Source organism: Salmo salar, chromosome ssa23, assembly GCF_905237065.1.
Source record: "Salmo salar chromosome ssa23, Ssal_v3.1, whole genome shotgun sequence".
Classification (NCBI taxonomy): Eukaryota; Metazoa; Chordata; class Actinopteri; order Salmoniformes; family Salmonidae; genus Salmo; species Salmo salar.
In genome coordinates, this window is record NC_059464.1 from 1,242,502 (window position 1) to 1,258,075 (window position 15,574).

Consider the following 15,574-nt stretch of genomic DNA (forward strand, 5'->3'; position numbering starts at 1 on the left):
GTGACATTTGGAAGTAACTTATGATCAATAAAGAAAGTCAATATGAAAAAAATAATGGTGTACATGTGACAAGAAAGAATACTCTCTTGCCTAGGGATTCTTAAATCTCCAGGGATCTGTACACCCATTCTGAACCATAAAATCTGAGAAGAACTTTGACATAGCAGAAGGAGACATAGTTCTGGGGTTGGAGCGGTCTAAAGCCGGGCTAATAACATAATTCAAATATCAGAAGATGGGTCTTCAGAGAAGGTATTTTCCCCAGCAACCCATTGGTAAATTCTACATCATCAAAATTGGGAGCATTTTCATTTACCAATACTACAGGTGTCTGCCAAATGGTCCCAGTTATGATTAAGTATCTCCCATTACTGTCTGAAATAACATTAGTAGTAGGGAAATGTATTATTTTACTAACCAAAATTGCAACCCCTTTGGCTTTGGAGTTAAAGTCTGAATGGAAAACCTGACTGCACCTGGAGTTTGGTAGCCTTGTGATCTTTAATGCATAAATTCTCTTGTAAAATAAAGTCTCTTGTAAAAATACATCTGCTTTTAGTTTTTTCAAATGGGAGAAGGCCCTAGACATCTTAACATGATTATTCATTGTCTTAGTATTGCAAGATAAAAACTTTATAGGATTAGGCCTACCTATTCCAATATTACTATTATTGTTAGCCATCAAAAATATTGAAAGTTGTGAAAACAGACCAAGCATTTGCAAAGATAACCGAGAAAACTGATGAAAAAAGCAATAAATAAATAAATAAATAAAAAATATGACCAAAAAAGGTCACTCTCTCCCCTCCCACACAGGTTGAAGTTTGTGCCGCTTCGGTGCATATAAACAGAAAACCTTCCTATCCTAACACAGAGAGGCTCCATAGCACGAGTAGTGAAATACATTTAAAAAGGCATTCACAAAACGGTAAAGTAGGTCAACAGGTAACAAAGACAGAAAACCCCATAACAGTAAAACGGAACTGGCCTGACTCAGGGACTCTTCAATCAGTGCAACACATACAATGATGGCCAAATAAGGATGGGCAAATAAGTTTCCCGCAGTATGTTCCAACAAATTGTGTCAAACGCTCCACAGAAATGCTGGCCCATGATGACTCCAATGCTTCCCACAGTTGTGTCAAGGTGGCTGGATGTCCTTTGGGTACACACAGGAAACTGTTGAGTGTGAAACACCCATCAGTGTTGCAATTCTTTACACAAACTGACAGTGTCTGTGAGAGGTTTGGAGCAGATTGACATAAGGAATAGCTTCACTGCATTGGTGTCTGATCTACCTTCTCTTTCATCGCTGGGATTGCCTGTGTCTGCGACGACTGTGCTGTCTCCAAATACACTGACTCCAACAGCGACTTCGTCCAGCAGTAGCTCCTTTCCCTCTCTCTGTATCTGATGGGGCACTGCCTGCTGTGGGAGGTCTGGACTTATTGCTGTGAGCAGCGGGAGTATGCTATCCTGCTTCTCGTGGGCCTGTGAAAGGTTCAATGGGTGTATTTCTCCATCCCCCCCATTTTTAGCTCTTTTCTGGGATGTTTGATTGTTTTCATTACTTTACTGGGAAGCATAGAAGAAGTAGACATGCTATTTATGTTAGTGCAGGGTTGTATTGTGCAGTTCAATGGTGAGAAATGTCTCAGTCCCTGGAGCAAAAACGTTGTGCTATTCAGGAGCACGGGTACAGAATATCAATAAGCTACTCCCAAACATTTTAAACCTGTAGTATCTTATTTCATGTGGGATTCAATGACATTATGAAGGGCAGCGCTGAACAGCTGATGATGGATTTTAAAGAAGTGATTGGGTCTCTTCTTCACACCAACAAGCGCCCCATAATATCTGTCCCTGTGCCCTCCCTAAATCATGGCATTGAACGTTTCAACAGACTTTTAGCCCTCCATAACTGGCTACGAGACGATTGCAGCTCTGTGGGTATAACATTTATTGACAATTGTGATACCTTCTGGAAACAAAGCTTGTTTTATACGAAGGATGGGATCCACCCAAATCCTTTGTGTTACTGGGTCCTTCCAAAGTATTATAAGGCAACGTTGAGACAATGACTTATCAATGACCCAAGCCCAGCTCAGTTAATCCTTACCATTGTGTCACTGAGTTGTCATAATGCTTCTGCAAATGTACATTATTCCAGGGGTGTCTATGTCACTCTAACTACCCTGAATGCCTCTGCTAATCCTACAGCTATTGTATGCAGTAATTATGTGCCTATGAACCAGAGTTATACTGTTAGCACTGAGGCGGTGTACCCAAGTAGGAAGTCTAGTGTGTGCACCTCACCCTGCACTAACATAAATAGCATGTCTACTTCTTCTATGCTTCCCAGTAAAGTAATGAAAACAATCAAACATCCCAGAAAAGAGCTAAAAATAGCCCACGTTGTAATGTTTGTCGTAAGGAGTGGATCAAAATGCAGCGGGTATATTGATCATCTTCTGATTTATTAAAGAAAACACACTTAAAACAAAACAAACGACAAAAACAGTCCCGTAAGGTGCACAGACTATACAGGAAACAACCACCCACAAAACACAAGAGAAAACTAACCCAACTAAATATGGCCTCCAATTAGAGGCAACGACAACCAGCTGCCTCTAATTGGAGGTCCTACCAAAATCCCAACATAGAAATAGAAAAACTAGATAAACACATAGAAATAGAAAATGTAGAACATAAAACAAAAAACCCGAACCACACAAAACAAACACCCCCTGCCACGCCCTGACCAAACTACAATAACAAATAACCCCTTTTACTGGTCAGGACGTGACACACGTTAACATATGTAGCCTAAGAAACAAGGTTCATGAAATCAATAATTTGCAAGGAACAGATGACATTCATATTCTGACAATCTCTGAAACACTTATATAATACATTTGATACAGTGGTAGCAATATATGGATGGTTATAACATCTACATAAAATACAGAAATGCCACAGGTGGAGGTGTTGTCATTTGATATTCAGAACCACATTCCTGTAAAGCTTAGAGGATCTCATGTTAAATACTGTTGCAGTAATATGGCTACAGGTTCTTCTGCCTCACCTAAAGCCCATTTGGGTGGGAAGCTGATGTAGACCACCAAGTGCTAACAGTCAGTATCTGGATAACGTGTGAAATGCTTGACAATGTATGAAATATAAACAGAGGTATATTGGCTGGCTTTCATCAAGCTGCCCACTCAAGAAAACGCTTCAGGTCATACAAAATGTTTTGTAGTGATTCCTATGAATCCTAATTTTGCTGGACCCCAGGAAGGGTAGCTGCTGCCTTGGGGATCCATAATAAATACAAATATAACAATTACAGCATACAAAAGCTGTAGGATCAGCAGAGGCGTTCAGGGCAGTTAGAGTGACATGGGCGTTGGTAGACATTGTGTCTACCAACGCCCATGGGATAATGTACATTTGCTGAAGCATTATGACAACTCAGCGACACAATGGTAGGGATTAACCTGTTATGGCTAGGGGGCAGTATTTTCACGGCTGGATAAAAAACGTACCCGATTTAATCTGGTTACTACTCCTGCCCAGTAACGAGAATATGCATATAATTATTGGCTTTGGATAGAAAACACTCCAAAGTTTCTACAACTGTTTGAATGGTGTCTGTGAGTATAACAGAACTCAAATGGCAGGTCAAAACCTGAGAGATTCCTTTACAGGAAGTGGCCTGTCTGACCATTTCTTGAACTTCTTTGCCATCTCTATCTTTTACAAAGGATCTCTGCTCTAACGTGACACTTCCTACGTCTTCCATGGGCGCTCAGAGCCCGGGAAAAACCTGAATGTCGTCATCCCAGCCCCAGGCTGAAACACATTATCGCCTTTCTCAAGTGGCCGATCAAGGGACTGTGGGCTTAGGCGCGTGACCTGGCCGCCCCCGTCTTTGTGATTTTTCCTCTGTTTGCCGAAAAGGAGATTCCCGGTCGGAATATTATCGCTTTTTTACGAGGTAAATTGCATAAAAATTGATTTTAAACAGCGGTTGACATGCTTCGAGGTACGGTATTGGAATATTTAGAATTTTTTTGTCACGAATTGCGCCATGCGCACGACCCTGATTTACCATTTCGGATAGTGTCTGGGACGCACGAACAAAACGCCGCTATTCGGATATAACGATGGATTATTTTGGACCAAACCAACATTTGTTATTGAAGTAGCAGTCCTGGGAGTGCATTCTGACGAAGACAACAAAAGGTAATCAAACTTTTATAATAGTAAATCTGATTTTGGTGAAGGCTAAACTTGCCGGGTGTCTAAATAGCTAGCCCGTGATGCCTGGGCTATGTACTTAGAATATTGCAAAATGTGCTTTCACCAAAAAGCTATTTTAAAAATCGGACATATCGAGTGCATAGAGGAGTTCTGTATCTATAATTCTTAAAATAATTGTTATGCTTTTTGTGAACGTTTATCGTGAGTAATTTAGTAAATTGTTAGTAAATTCCCCGGAAGTTTGCTAGTTCTGAACGTCACATGCTAATGTAAAAAGCTGTTTTTTGATATAAATATGAACTTGATTGAACAAAACATGCATGTATTGTATAACATAATGTCCTAGGTGTGTCATCTGATGAAGATCATCAAAGGTTAGTGCTGCATTTAGCTGTCTTCTGGGTTTTTGTGACATTATATGCTAGCTTGAAAAATGGGTGTCTGATTATTTCTGGCTTGGTACTCTGCTGACATAATCTAATGTTTTGCTTTCACTGTAAAGCCTTTTTGAAATCGGACAGTGTGATTAGATAAAGGAGAGTTTTGTCTTTAAAATGCTGTGAAATAGTCATATGTTTGAAAAATTTAAGTTTTTGTATTTTTGAGGAATTTGTAATTCGCGCCACGCCTATCATTGGATATTGGAGCAGGTGTTCCGCTAGCGGAACGTCTAGATGTAAGAGGTTAACTGAGCTGGGCTTGGGTCATTGATAAGTCATTGTCTCAGTGCAGCCTTATAATGCTGTGCAAGGATCCAGGAGCCAGGTTTCCTTCCTCTCCAGCAACTGAATGAGGAAGGAGGCCTGTATCTTTGTAGTGACTGGGTGTATTGATACACCATTGAAAATGTAATTAATAACTTCACCATGCTCAAAGGGATATTCAATGTCTTTTTTTTACCCATCTATCAATAGCTGCCCCTCTTTGTGAGGCACTGGAATACAGCCCTGATCTTTGTGGTTGGATCTGTGTTTGAAATGCACTGCTCAACTGAGGGACCTTACAGATAATTGTATGTGTGGGGTACAGAGATGAGGTAGTCATTAAAAAAGAATGTAAAAAAATCCTTAAGAATCTTGCTTCAATCTAAGTAACATAATACAATAATTGTTTTGCATGGGCTGCATCTCAATCCACCGCACCCACCTATGTCAGCCTTCCGCATCTGTGGTGGAAGGTGATAGAGCTACAGTGGTGTTTTTCAGACCATGAGTCATCCCCATAAGACTTCTCACGAGAATGTCTGTAGAGTCCAAAATAATATTGACCATTCTATGGAAAAAACACGATGGTGTTCTCCGCTTTGCTCAACAACCCCCACAAGTGTCACAGGAATCATCTGAAGTTAACCCGGTATCGATTAAAACATTTTATGGATGTATGGAGGTAGTTTTGTGACAACAAAAAACTAAAAATATTCCCTGAACTTTCTTATGTCCTATATATAGGACAGACATTTCAAAACCTTATTCCTTATGATGTATTTTTTGACTGTCTGTTTTGCCATTTATGAATGTGTTATTCAATGTGTTCTTATGGGCTATAGTAGTAATGGCAGAATTCTATATTTTATCAAATACTAAAACAAATATTTTGATTTTTGTGTGACCATCTTAATCTTACATCTAGATGTTCCGCTAGCGGAACGCCTCGCCAATATCCAATGATAGAGCGTGGCGCGAATTACAAACTCCTCAAAAATCCCAAATCTTCAATTTTTCAAACATATGACTATTTTACACCATTTTAAAGACAAGACTCTCCTTTATCTAACCACATTGTCCGATTTCAAAAAGGCTTTACAACGAAAGCAAAACATTAGATTATGTCAGGAGAGTACCCAGCCAGAAATAATCACACACCCATTTTTCAAGCTAGCATATAATGTCACAAAAACCAAAACCACAGCTAAATGCAGCACTAACCTTTGATGATCTTCATCAGATGACACTCCTCTAGGACATTATGTTATACAATACATGCATGTTTTGTTCAATCAAGTTCATATTTATATCAAAAACCAGCTTTTTACATTAGCATGTGACGTTCATAACTAGCATACCCACCGAAAACTTCCGGTGAATTTACTAAATTACTCCCGATAAACGTTCACAAAATACACAACAATTATTTTAAGAATTATAGATACAGAACTCCTTTATGCAATCGCGGTGTGCGATTTTAAAATAGCTTTTCGGTGAAAGCACATTTTGCAATATTCGGAGTAGATAGCTCGGCCATCACAGGCTAGCTATTTTGACACCCACCAAGTTTGGCACTCACCAAACTCAGATTTACTATAAGAAAAATTGGATTACTTTTGCTGTTCTTCGTCAGAATGCACTCCCAGGACTTCTACTTCAACACCCAATGTTGTTTTGGTTCCAAATAATCCATAGTTATATCCAAATAGCGGCGTTTTGTTCTTGCGTTCAAGACACTATCCGAAGGGCCGTCGCGTATGTGATAAAAAAAATGTCAAAATATTCCATTACCGTACTTCGAAGCATGTCAAACGCTGTTTAAAATCAATTTTTATGCGATTTTTCTCGTAAAATAGCGATAATATTCCGACCGGGAGACCTTGTTTTCGTTCAAAGACTGAAAGAAGTAAAATGGTGTCTTCACATGCATGTGCGCACCCGTGTCATTGTTCTCAGATCGACCACTTTCCAAATCCCCTACTGTTTTTCGCCCAGGGACTGCAGAGTCATCATTCCCCGTTCTGGCGCCTTCTGAGAGCCTATGGGAGCCTTAGAAAATGTCACGTTACAGCAGAGATCCTCTATTTTCCATAAAGAGGCTATAGAAGGACAAGAAATGGTCAGAGAGGGCACTTCCTGTATGGAATCTTCTCAGGTTTTGGCCTGCCATATGAGTTCTGTTATACTCACAGACACCATTCAAACAGTTTTAGAAACTGTACGGTGTTGTCTATCCAAATCAAACAATTATATGCATATTCTAGTTTCTGGGCAGGAGTAATAACCAGATTAAATCGAGTACGTTTTTTATCCAGCCGTGAAAATACTGCCCCCTATCCTAAACAGGTTAAAACAATTCCATATGTTAGCTTAGTAGAATCCCCTTCCACTTTGATATTATGGAGTATTGTGTATAGGCCAGTAAAAATCTCAAGTTATTCCATTTTAAATTCATACTGTAGCACAACAAAATGTGTAAAAAGTTAAGGGGTGTGAATACTTTCTGGAAATTGATCCGACTACAAAAGAGGGGGCCCGTGGGCCGCCAGTTGCCCATCCCTGGTTTAAACACTCTGCCTTTATTGCAGGAACAACAACCAAACCTATTCAGGCTGTACCACAGCTTGGGCAGACTGAGCCTGCAGCCACTGTGATGCTAACCACAGCCCTGACCTCATCGCCCCCAGCCAGCCAATCAGGAGCAGGGAAAACTGTAACATCACCCACAGAGGAGGAGACGACAACCACTTTGATCACCACCACAACCATCACCACAGTGCATATGCCAGGTAAATGAATGGTGGAATTGCATGCCTAACATTATGTACAATGTAGTGTTTCATAGGCATTACTTCCAAAGGGTTGAGATATTTGTGCATTTTCAGTCAAGTATCCTGACTTTCTCTCTCCAGTGCAGTGCAATGCCAGTCTCTCTGGGATGGAGGGCATTGTGGAGTCTCCAAATCCTCTCTCCTCATCCCCTTACTCTCCTCTGGAGTGCATCTACAGCATCACAGTGTATCTGGGTTATGGAGTGGAAATTCAGGTAAGGCACCGTTAGTCATCAAATCAAATAAAATGTTTCACATGCGCCAAATACAACAGGTGTAACCCTTACAGTGAAATGCATACTTACAAGCCATTCTCCAATAATGCTGTTTTAAGAAAAATAAGTGTCAAGTAAGAAATTGAAAGTAAAATGTATTTTTAAAAAGTAACAGGTAATTAAAGAGCAGCAGTAAAATAACAATAGCGAGGCTATATACAGGGGGTACCGGTACATAGTGAATGTGCCGGGGCACCGGTTAGTCAAGGTAATTGAGATAATATGTTGTTTTTTAAAAATCTAATGCTATTGAGACCAAAAGCTCAAGAGAAGTTTCAAGTGTTTATTACCAAGGATGCCATCAGCTGAGTGCATACATTTAGAAAGTTCATAACACATTTTATACTCTCCCCTCCTTTGGTCATCACCCTCTTGTAACTGTCACCTCCCCAGCTATACATTTTATGACTCCAATGAGTTTCCCTTATCTCCCCTGTGGAATGTCCATGGTCCTCTCTCTGTTCAGCTAGATGTCAGAATCACACCCGTCCATCTCAATTGTCCTGGGCCTGACCATGCTCTCTGATCCTAGGCAATTTCTCTGATCCTAGTATTCAGACCCCTTGACTTTATCCACATTTTGTTACATTACAGCCTTATTCTTAAATGTATTAAATCGGGTTTTTTCTCATCAATCTGCACACAATAACACATAATGACAAAGCAAAAACAGGTTTTTAGAAATGTTAGCAAATGTATTAATAACACAAAAAGAAAATAGCATATGTACATAAGTATTCAGTCCCTTTACTCAGTACTTTGTTGAAGCACCTTTGGCAGCGATTACAGCTTCGAGTCTTCTTGGGTGTGACCAGGGTTGGGTAAGTTACTTTCTAAATGTAATCAAATCAAATCCAAATCAAATCAAATGTTATTGGTCACATACACATGGTTAGCAGATGTTAATGCGAGTGTAGCAAAATGCTTGTGCTTCTAGTTCCGACAGTGCAACAATATCTAACAAGTAATCTAACAATTCAACAACATCTACCCAATACACACAAATCTAAGTAATGGAATGGAATAAGAATATATACATATAAATATATGGGCTCCCGAGTGGTGCAGCGGACTAAGGCACTGCATCTCAGTGCAAGAAGCATCACTACAGTCCCTGGTTCGAATCGGGAGTCCCATAGCGTGGTGCACAATTGTCCCAGCATCGTCCGGGTTTGGCCAGGGTAGGCCATCATTGTAAATAAGAATTTGTTCTTAACTGACTTGCCTAGTTAAATAAAGGTCAAATAAAAAATGGATGATCAATGACTGAGCGGCAAAGGCAAGATGCAATAAATGGTATAAAATACAATATATAGAGATGAGTAATGCAAGACATGTTAACATTATTATAGTGACAAGTGATCCATTTATTAAAGTGGTCAATGATTTAAAGTCTGTATGTAGGCAGCAGCCTCTGTGTTAGTGATGGCTGTTTAACATTCTGATGGCCTTGAGACAGCTTCTATTTTTCAGTTTCCCAGCCCCAGCTTTGATGCACCTGTACTGACCTCGCCTTCTGGATGGTAGCGGTGTGAACAGGCAGTGGCTCGGGTGGATGTTGTCCTTGATGATCTTTTTGGCCTTCCTGTGACATCGGGTGCTGTAGGTGTCCTGGATGGCAGGTAGTTTGCCTCCGGTGATGCGTTGTGCAGACCACACCACCCTCTGGAAAGCCCTGGGTGGTGTAGTTGGGGTGGACCATTTCAGTTTGTCCATGATCTGCATGTAGAGGAATGTAAAACTTTCCACCTTCACTGCTGGCCCGTCAATGTGGATAGGAGGGTGCTCCCTCTGCTGTTTCCTGAAGTCCACGATCATCTTCTTTGTTTTGTTGACGTTGAGTGTGAGGTTATTTTCCTGACACCACACTCCGAGGGCCCTCACCACCTCCCTGTAGGTCGTCTCGTTGTTGTTGGTAATCAAGCCTACCACTGTAGTGTCGTCTGCAAACTTGATGATTGAGTTGGAGGCGTGCATGTCCACGCAGTCATGGGTGAACAGGGAGTACAGGAGAGGGCTGAGAACGCACCCTTGTGGGGGCCCAGTGTTGAGGATAAGCGAAGTGGAGATGTTGTTTCCTACCTTCACCACCAAGGGGCGGCCTGTCAGGAGGTCCAGGACCCAATTACACAGGGCGGCGTTGAGATCCAGGACCTCAAGCTTAATGATGAGTTTGGAGGGTACTATAGTCTTGAATGCTAAGCTGTACCCAATGAACAGCATTCTTACATAAGTATTCCTCTTGTCCAGATGGGCTAGGGCAGTCTGCAGTGTGATGGCGATTGCATTGTCTGTGGACTTATTGGGGCGGTACGCAAATTGAAGTGGGTCTAAGGTGACAGGTAAGGTGGAAGTGATATGATCCTTGTCTAGTCTCTCAAAGCACTTCATGATGACAGAAGTGATTGCTACGGGGCTATAGTCATTTAGTTCAGTTACCTTTGCCTTCTTGGGTACAGGAACAATGGTGGCCATCTTGAAGCATGTGGGGACAGCAGACTAGGATAGGGAGAGATTTAATATATCCGTAAACACACCAGCCAGCTGGTCTGCGCATCCTCTTTAGGACGCGGCTAGGGATGCCGTCTGGGCTGGTAGCCTTGCGAGGGTTAACACGTTTAAATGTCTTACTCACTTCAGCCACGGAGAAGGAGAGCCCACAGTCCTTGGTAGCGGGCCGCATTGGTGGCACTGCATTATCCTAAAAGCAGGCAAAGAATGTGTTTAGTTGTCTGGAAGCAAGACGTCGGAGTCCGTGACGTGACTGGTTTTCCTTTTGTAGTCCGTGATTGTCTGTAGACCATGGTGCCTACATCTCGTGTCTGGGCTGTTGAATTGTGACTCCACTTTTTCTCTATACTGACATTTCCCTTGTTTGATTGCCTTGCGGAAAGAATAACTAAACTATTTGTATTCGGCCATATTCCCAGTCACCTTTCCATGATTAAATGCAGTGGTTCACGCTTTCAGTTTTACGCGAATCCCGCCATCTATCCATGGTTTCTGGTTAGGGTAGGTTTACCAGTTACGAGTTACCTGTGCAAAATTGCAATCAGTAATGTAACTTTTGGATTACCCAAACGCAGTTGCGTAATCTGATTGCATTCCATTACTTTTAGATTATTTTCCCCTTAAGAGGCATTACAAAAATAAAAAAATGTATGTTACCAATTGAACGACATCTATTGCAGGATAAATCAATGTTAAAGTTTACATAGCTAGCCATATATGGATGTTAAATCTTACTTTATGGGTTTATTATGTTGGTTTCTTCTAACCCATCGCTTTCTACTACATTATAATAATACGATTGAATTAGAGCTTTACATTAAACCAAAGTCTATCAGAATTCCAGTCATTCAGTCATTGTGACAATGAGTCGTCATAATGCTGCATCAAATGTTCATGATCTTAGGGGCATAGGCTAATACAATGTAAGTAATTTAATATATGTACCCCTAATTGCACCGAATACATCTGTTTATCCTACAGCAATTGTAAGCAGTAATCATGAGCCTATAAACCAGAGTTACACTGTTAGCACTGAGGCAGTGTGCAATAGTGGGAAGACCACTTTATGCAGCTCACCCTGCACTATCAGCTCCAATGTAAATAACATGAGAAAGTCTACCTCTGATAAGCTTCCCAGTAAAGCATTAAACACAATCAAGCAACTCAGAAAAGTGCTAAAAAATAGCCCATATTAACATATGTAGCCTAAGAAACAAGGTCCATGAAGTCAATAACTTGCTTGTAACGGATGACATTCATATTCTGACTGAAATCTCTGAAACTCACGTAGATAACACCTTTGATGATACAGTGGTAGCAATACATGGTTATAACATCTACCGAAAAGACAGAAATGCCAACCGAGGCGGTGTTGTGGTCTATATTCAGAACCACATTCCTGTAAAGCTTAGAGACGATCTAATGTTAAATACTGTTTGAGTAATATGGCTACAGGTTCATCTGCCTCACCTAAAGCCCATTCTTGTGGGAAGCTGCTATAGACCACCAAGTGCTAGCAGTTAGTATCTGGATAATGTGTGTGAAATGCTTGATAATGTACAGTATGTGATATCAACAGAGAAGTATATCTTCTGGGTGATTTAAATATTGACTGGCTATCATCAAGCTGCCCACTCAGGAAAACACGTCAAACTGTAACCAATGCCTGCAACCTGGATCAGGTTGTCAGTCATCCTACCAGGGTAGTTACAAACAGCACAGGAATTAAATCATTAACATTTTACTAACGCTGCAGATATTTGCTTTGAAGCAGTATCCAAATCCATGGAATGTAGGGATCACAATATAAAATCCGTATCTAGGAAAACCAAACTTCCAAAGGCTGGGCCTAATATACTGTATAAGAGGTCATACAAGAAGTTTTGTAGTGGGAGAATGTTTTGGGGAAAAAGCCTACTTGGCTCCTTCATTCATTGAATCAGATGGCTCATTCATAACAAATCCCACTGATATTGCAAACTACTTTAATGACTTTTTCATTGGAAAGATAAGCAAACTTAGGGATGACATGCCAGCAATAAACGCTGAAACTACACATCCAAGTATTGGACCAAATTCTGAAAGACAAGAATTGTACTTTTGAATTCCATAAAGTCAGTGTGGAAGAGGTGAAAAAATGATTGTTGTCTATCAACAATGACAAGCCACTGGGGTCTGACAATCTAGATGGAAAATTACTGAGGCTAATAGCAGAAGATATTGCCACTCCTATTTGCCACATCTTCAATGTAAGCCTACTAGAGAGCGTGTGCCCTCAGGCCTGGAGGGAAGCTAAAGTCATTCCGTTACCCAAGAATAGTAAAGCCCCCTTTACTAGCTCAAATAGTTGACCAATCAGCCTGTTACCAACCCTTAGTAAACTTCTGGAACAAATTGTGTTTGACCAGATACAATGCTATTTTACAGTAAACAAATTGCCAACAGAATTTCAGCATGCTTATAGGGAAGGACACTCAACAAGCACAGCACTTACACAAATGACTGATGATTGGCCGAGAGTAATTGATGATAAAATGATTGTGGGGGCTGTCTTGTTAGACTTCAGTGCAGCTTTTGACATTATTGATCATAGTCTGCTACTGGAAAAATGTATGTGTTATGGCTATAATGTGGAAAAAGAGTTACTTGTCTAACAGAACACAAAGGGTGTTCTTTAATGGAAGCCTATCAAATATAATCCAGTTAGAATCAGGAATTCCCCAGGGTAGCTGTTTAGGCCCCTTGCTTTTTTCAATGTTTACTAGCAACATGCCAGTGACTTTGAGTAAAGCCAGTGTTTCAACACTATACACGTCAGCTACTACAGCAACTGAAATGACTGCAACACTCAACAATGAGCTGCAGTTAGTTTCAGACTGGGTGGCAAGGAATATGTTAGCCCTAAATATTTCTAAAACTTAAAGCATTGTATTTGGAACAAAACACTCATTGAACCCTAAACCTCAACCACATCTTGCAATAAATAATGTGGAAATTGAGCAAGTTGAGATGAATAAACTGCTTGGAGTGACACTAGATTGTAAACTGTCATGGTCAAAACATATTGATGCAGTAGTAGCTAAGAATGGGAGGAGTCTGTCTATAATAAAGCGTTCTGCCTTATTAACAACACTATCACTGATTTTGTCGTACCTTGACTACTGGTCAGTCGTGTGGTCAAGTGCCACAAAAAAGGATGGCTGTTCCTTGGATGTACACAGAGAGCTAATGTTAATAATATGCATGTCAATCTCTCCTGGCTGAAAGTGAAGGAGAGATTGATTTCATCACTACTTTCATTTATGAGAGGTATTGACATGTTGAATGCACCGAGCTGTCTGTCTAAACTACTGGCACACAGCTCGGACACCCATGCATATCCCACAGACATGCCACAAGAGGTCTCTCACAGTCCCCAAGTCCAGAACAGACTATGTGAGGAGCACAGTACTACAAAGAGCCATGACTACATGGAACTCTATTCTACATCAGTTAACTGATGCAAGCAGTAGAGTCAGATTAAAAAAACAGATAAATATACACCTTATGAAATAGCGGGGAATGTTAACACACACACAAGCATACGCACACACACGCTAGCACACGCACTCTGCACACGCTTACATTGTAATATTGTTTTATGGTGGTATTATACAGTTTGTATTGTAGACATGTAGTGATATAAAAATCTTATATCTTCTGTTTTATTTGTGATGTAAGTGCCTGGAGGCAGGTGCTCCAGAGCCCCAAATGCTCCTGGCCAGTTCAGTATCCTCTGCTCAGTTGCGCTGTGTATTTAACATTTTCATACTGCAAAAGAGTTTTGTTAGGATGGCAACTCACTTCCGACAGTCATGCCAGTTCCTCTCCACTCTTTCTTCATTTTCAAACCCTCAATATTCATGATATCAATTAATTCTGTATATTTCTATTAAAAATATGTTTCTTTTCAATCTCTTTTCAAATTCAAAACTCAGGTTCATCATTATTCCAGAAGAATTTACACTTATCGCCATACCTTTTTTTTTTTTCATACCAGATTAGGTCAATTTCTCATCACTTACAGAAGTCCTTTTTTTTTTTTTAAGTCTCCCGGACCACCTGAAGAACTGCAACAGAACATCTACTGGACATTCCATTCAATAACCTTCTGCCTATCTGTCACTGTTGCTTAAGCATTTTACATGAGTCCCTTCTCTTTATTTTCTTCTTTTTTTTACCCTGATCCATCATGTTTTTCTTTTTCTTTGTGTAAATCCCCAACTATCTGTTTCTCTTTTTTAATGGTCAGGATATCATGTTTTTGTTTATTTTGTTCTAGTAATATTTGAAAGGGGGCGATACCTTACAATATAATAACATATGCCATTTAGCAGACACTTTTTATCCAAAGTGACTTACAGTCCTGCGTGCATACATTTTAAGTATGGGTGGCCCGGGAATCAAACCCACAATCCTGGCATTGTAAGCGCCATGCTCTACCAACTGAGACATATAGGACCACAACCACTGTACCACGCAGCACACGTGGTACAGTGGTTGCTCCAAAAAGGTTTTGCGATTATGCTGCGGGACTTAAAGGTAATTTGTGGTTTAGTACGGTACCCTGCATCACCACTTCATTGCTCCAGACCAGCGCAAGGGGGAGTTAGAGCACTGATTATGCTTTTGGGTCGTACTGTGTCTCTAACTGACAATGAATGGGTGACATACACCTACAGTTGAAGTTGGAAGTTTACATACACTTAGGTTGGAGTCATTAAAACTCGTTTTTCAACCACTCCACAAATTTCTTGCTAACAAACTATAGTTTTGGGAAGTGGGTTAGGACATCTACTTTGTGCATGACACAAGTCATTTTTCCAACAATTGTTTACAGACAGATTATTTCACTTATAATTAATTCAATGTATCACAATTCCAATAGGTCCGAAGTTTACATAAACTATGTTGACTGTGCCTTTAAACAGCATGGAAAATTCCAGAAAAT

The 15,574-nt window shown here is 40.4% G+C and overlaps 1 protein-coding gene across 3 annotated transcripts in view; it reads left to right on the top strand.

Annotated features, from left to right (window-relative positions):
- Nucleotides 1-15,574, top strand: part of LOC106583888 (seizure protein 6 homolog) — a 136,078-nt gene that overhangs the window by 18,834 nt on the left and 101,670 nt on the right. For all 3 annotated transcript variants that reach the window (XM_014168513.2, XM_014168512.2, XM_014168514.2), the window contains 2 exons: nt 7,556-7,756; nt 7,880-8,013. In XM_014168513.2, the coding sequence (XP_014023988.1) occupies nt 7,556-7,756; nt 7,880-8,013 (335 nt within the window). The remainder of the gene's footprint in view (nt 1-7,555; nt 7,757-7,879; nt 8,014-15,574) is intronic.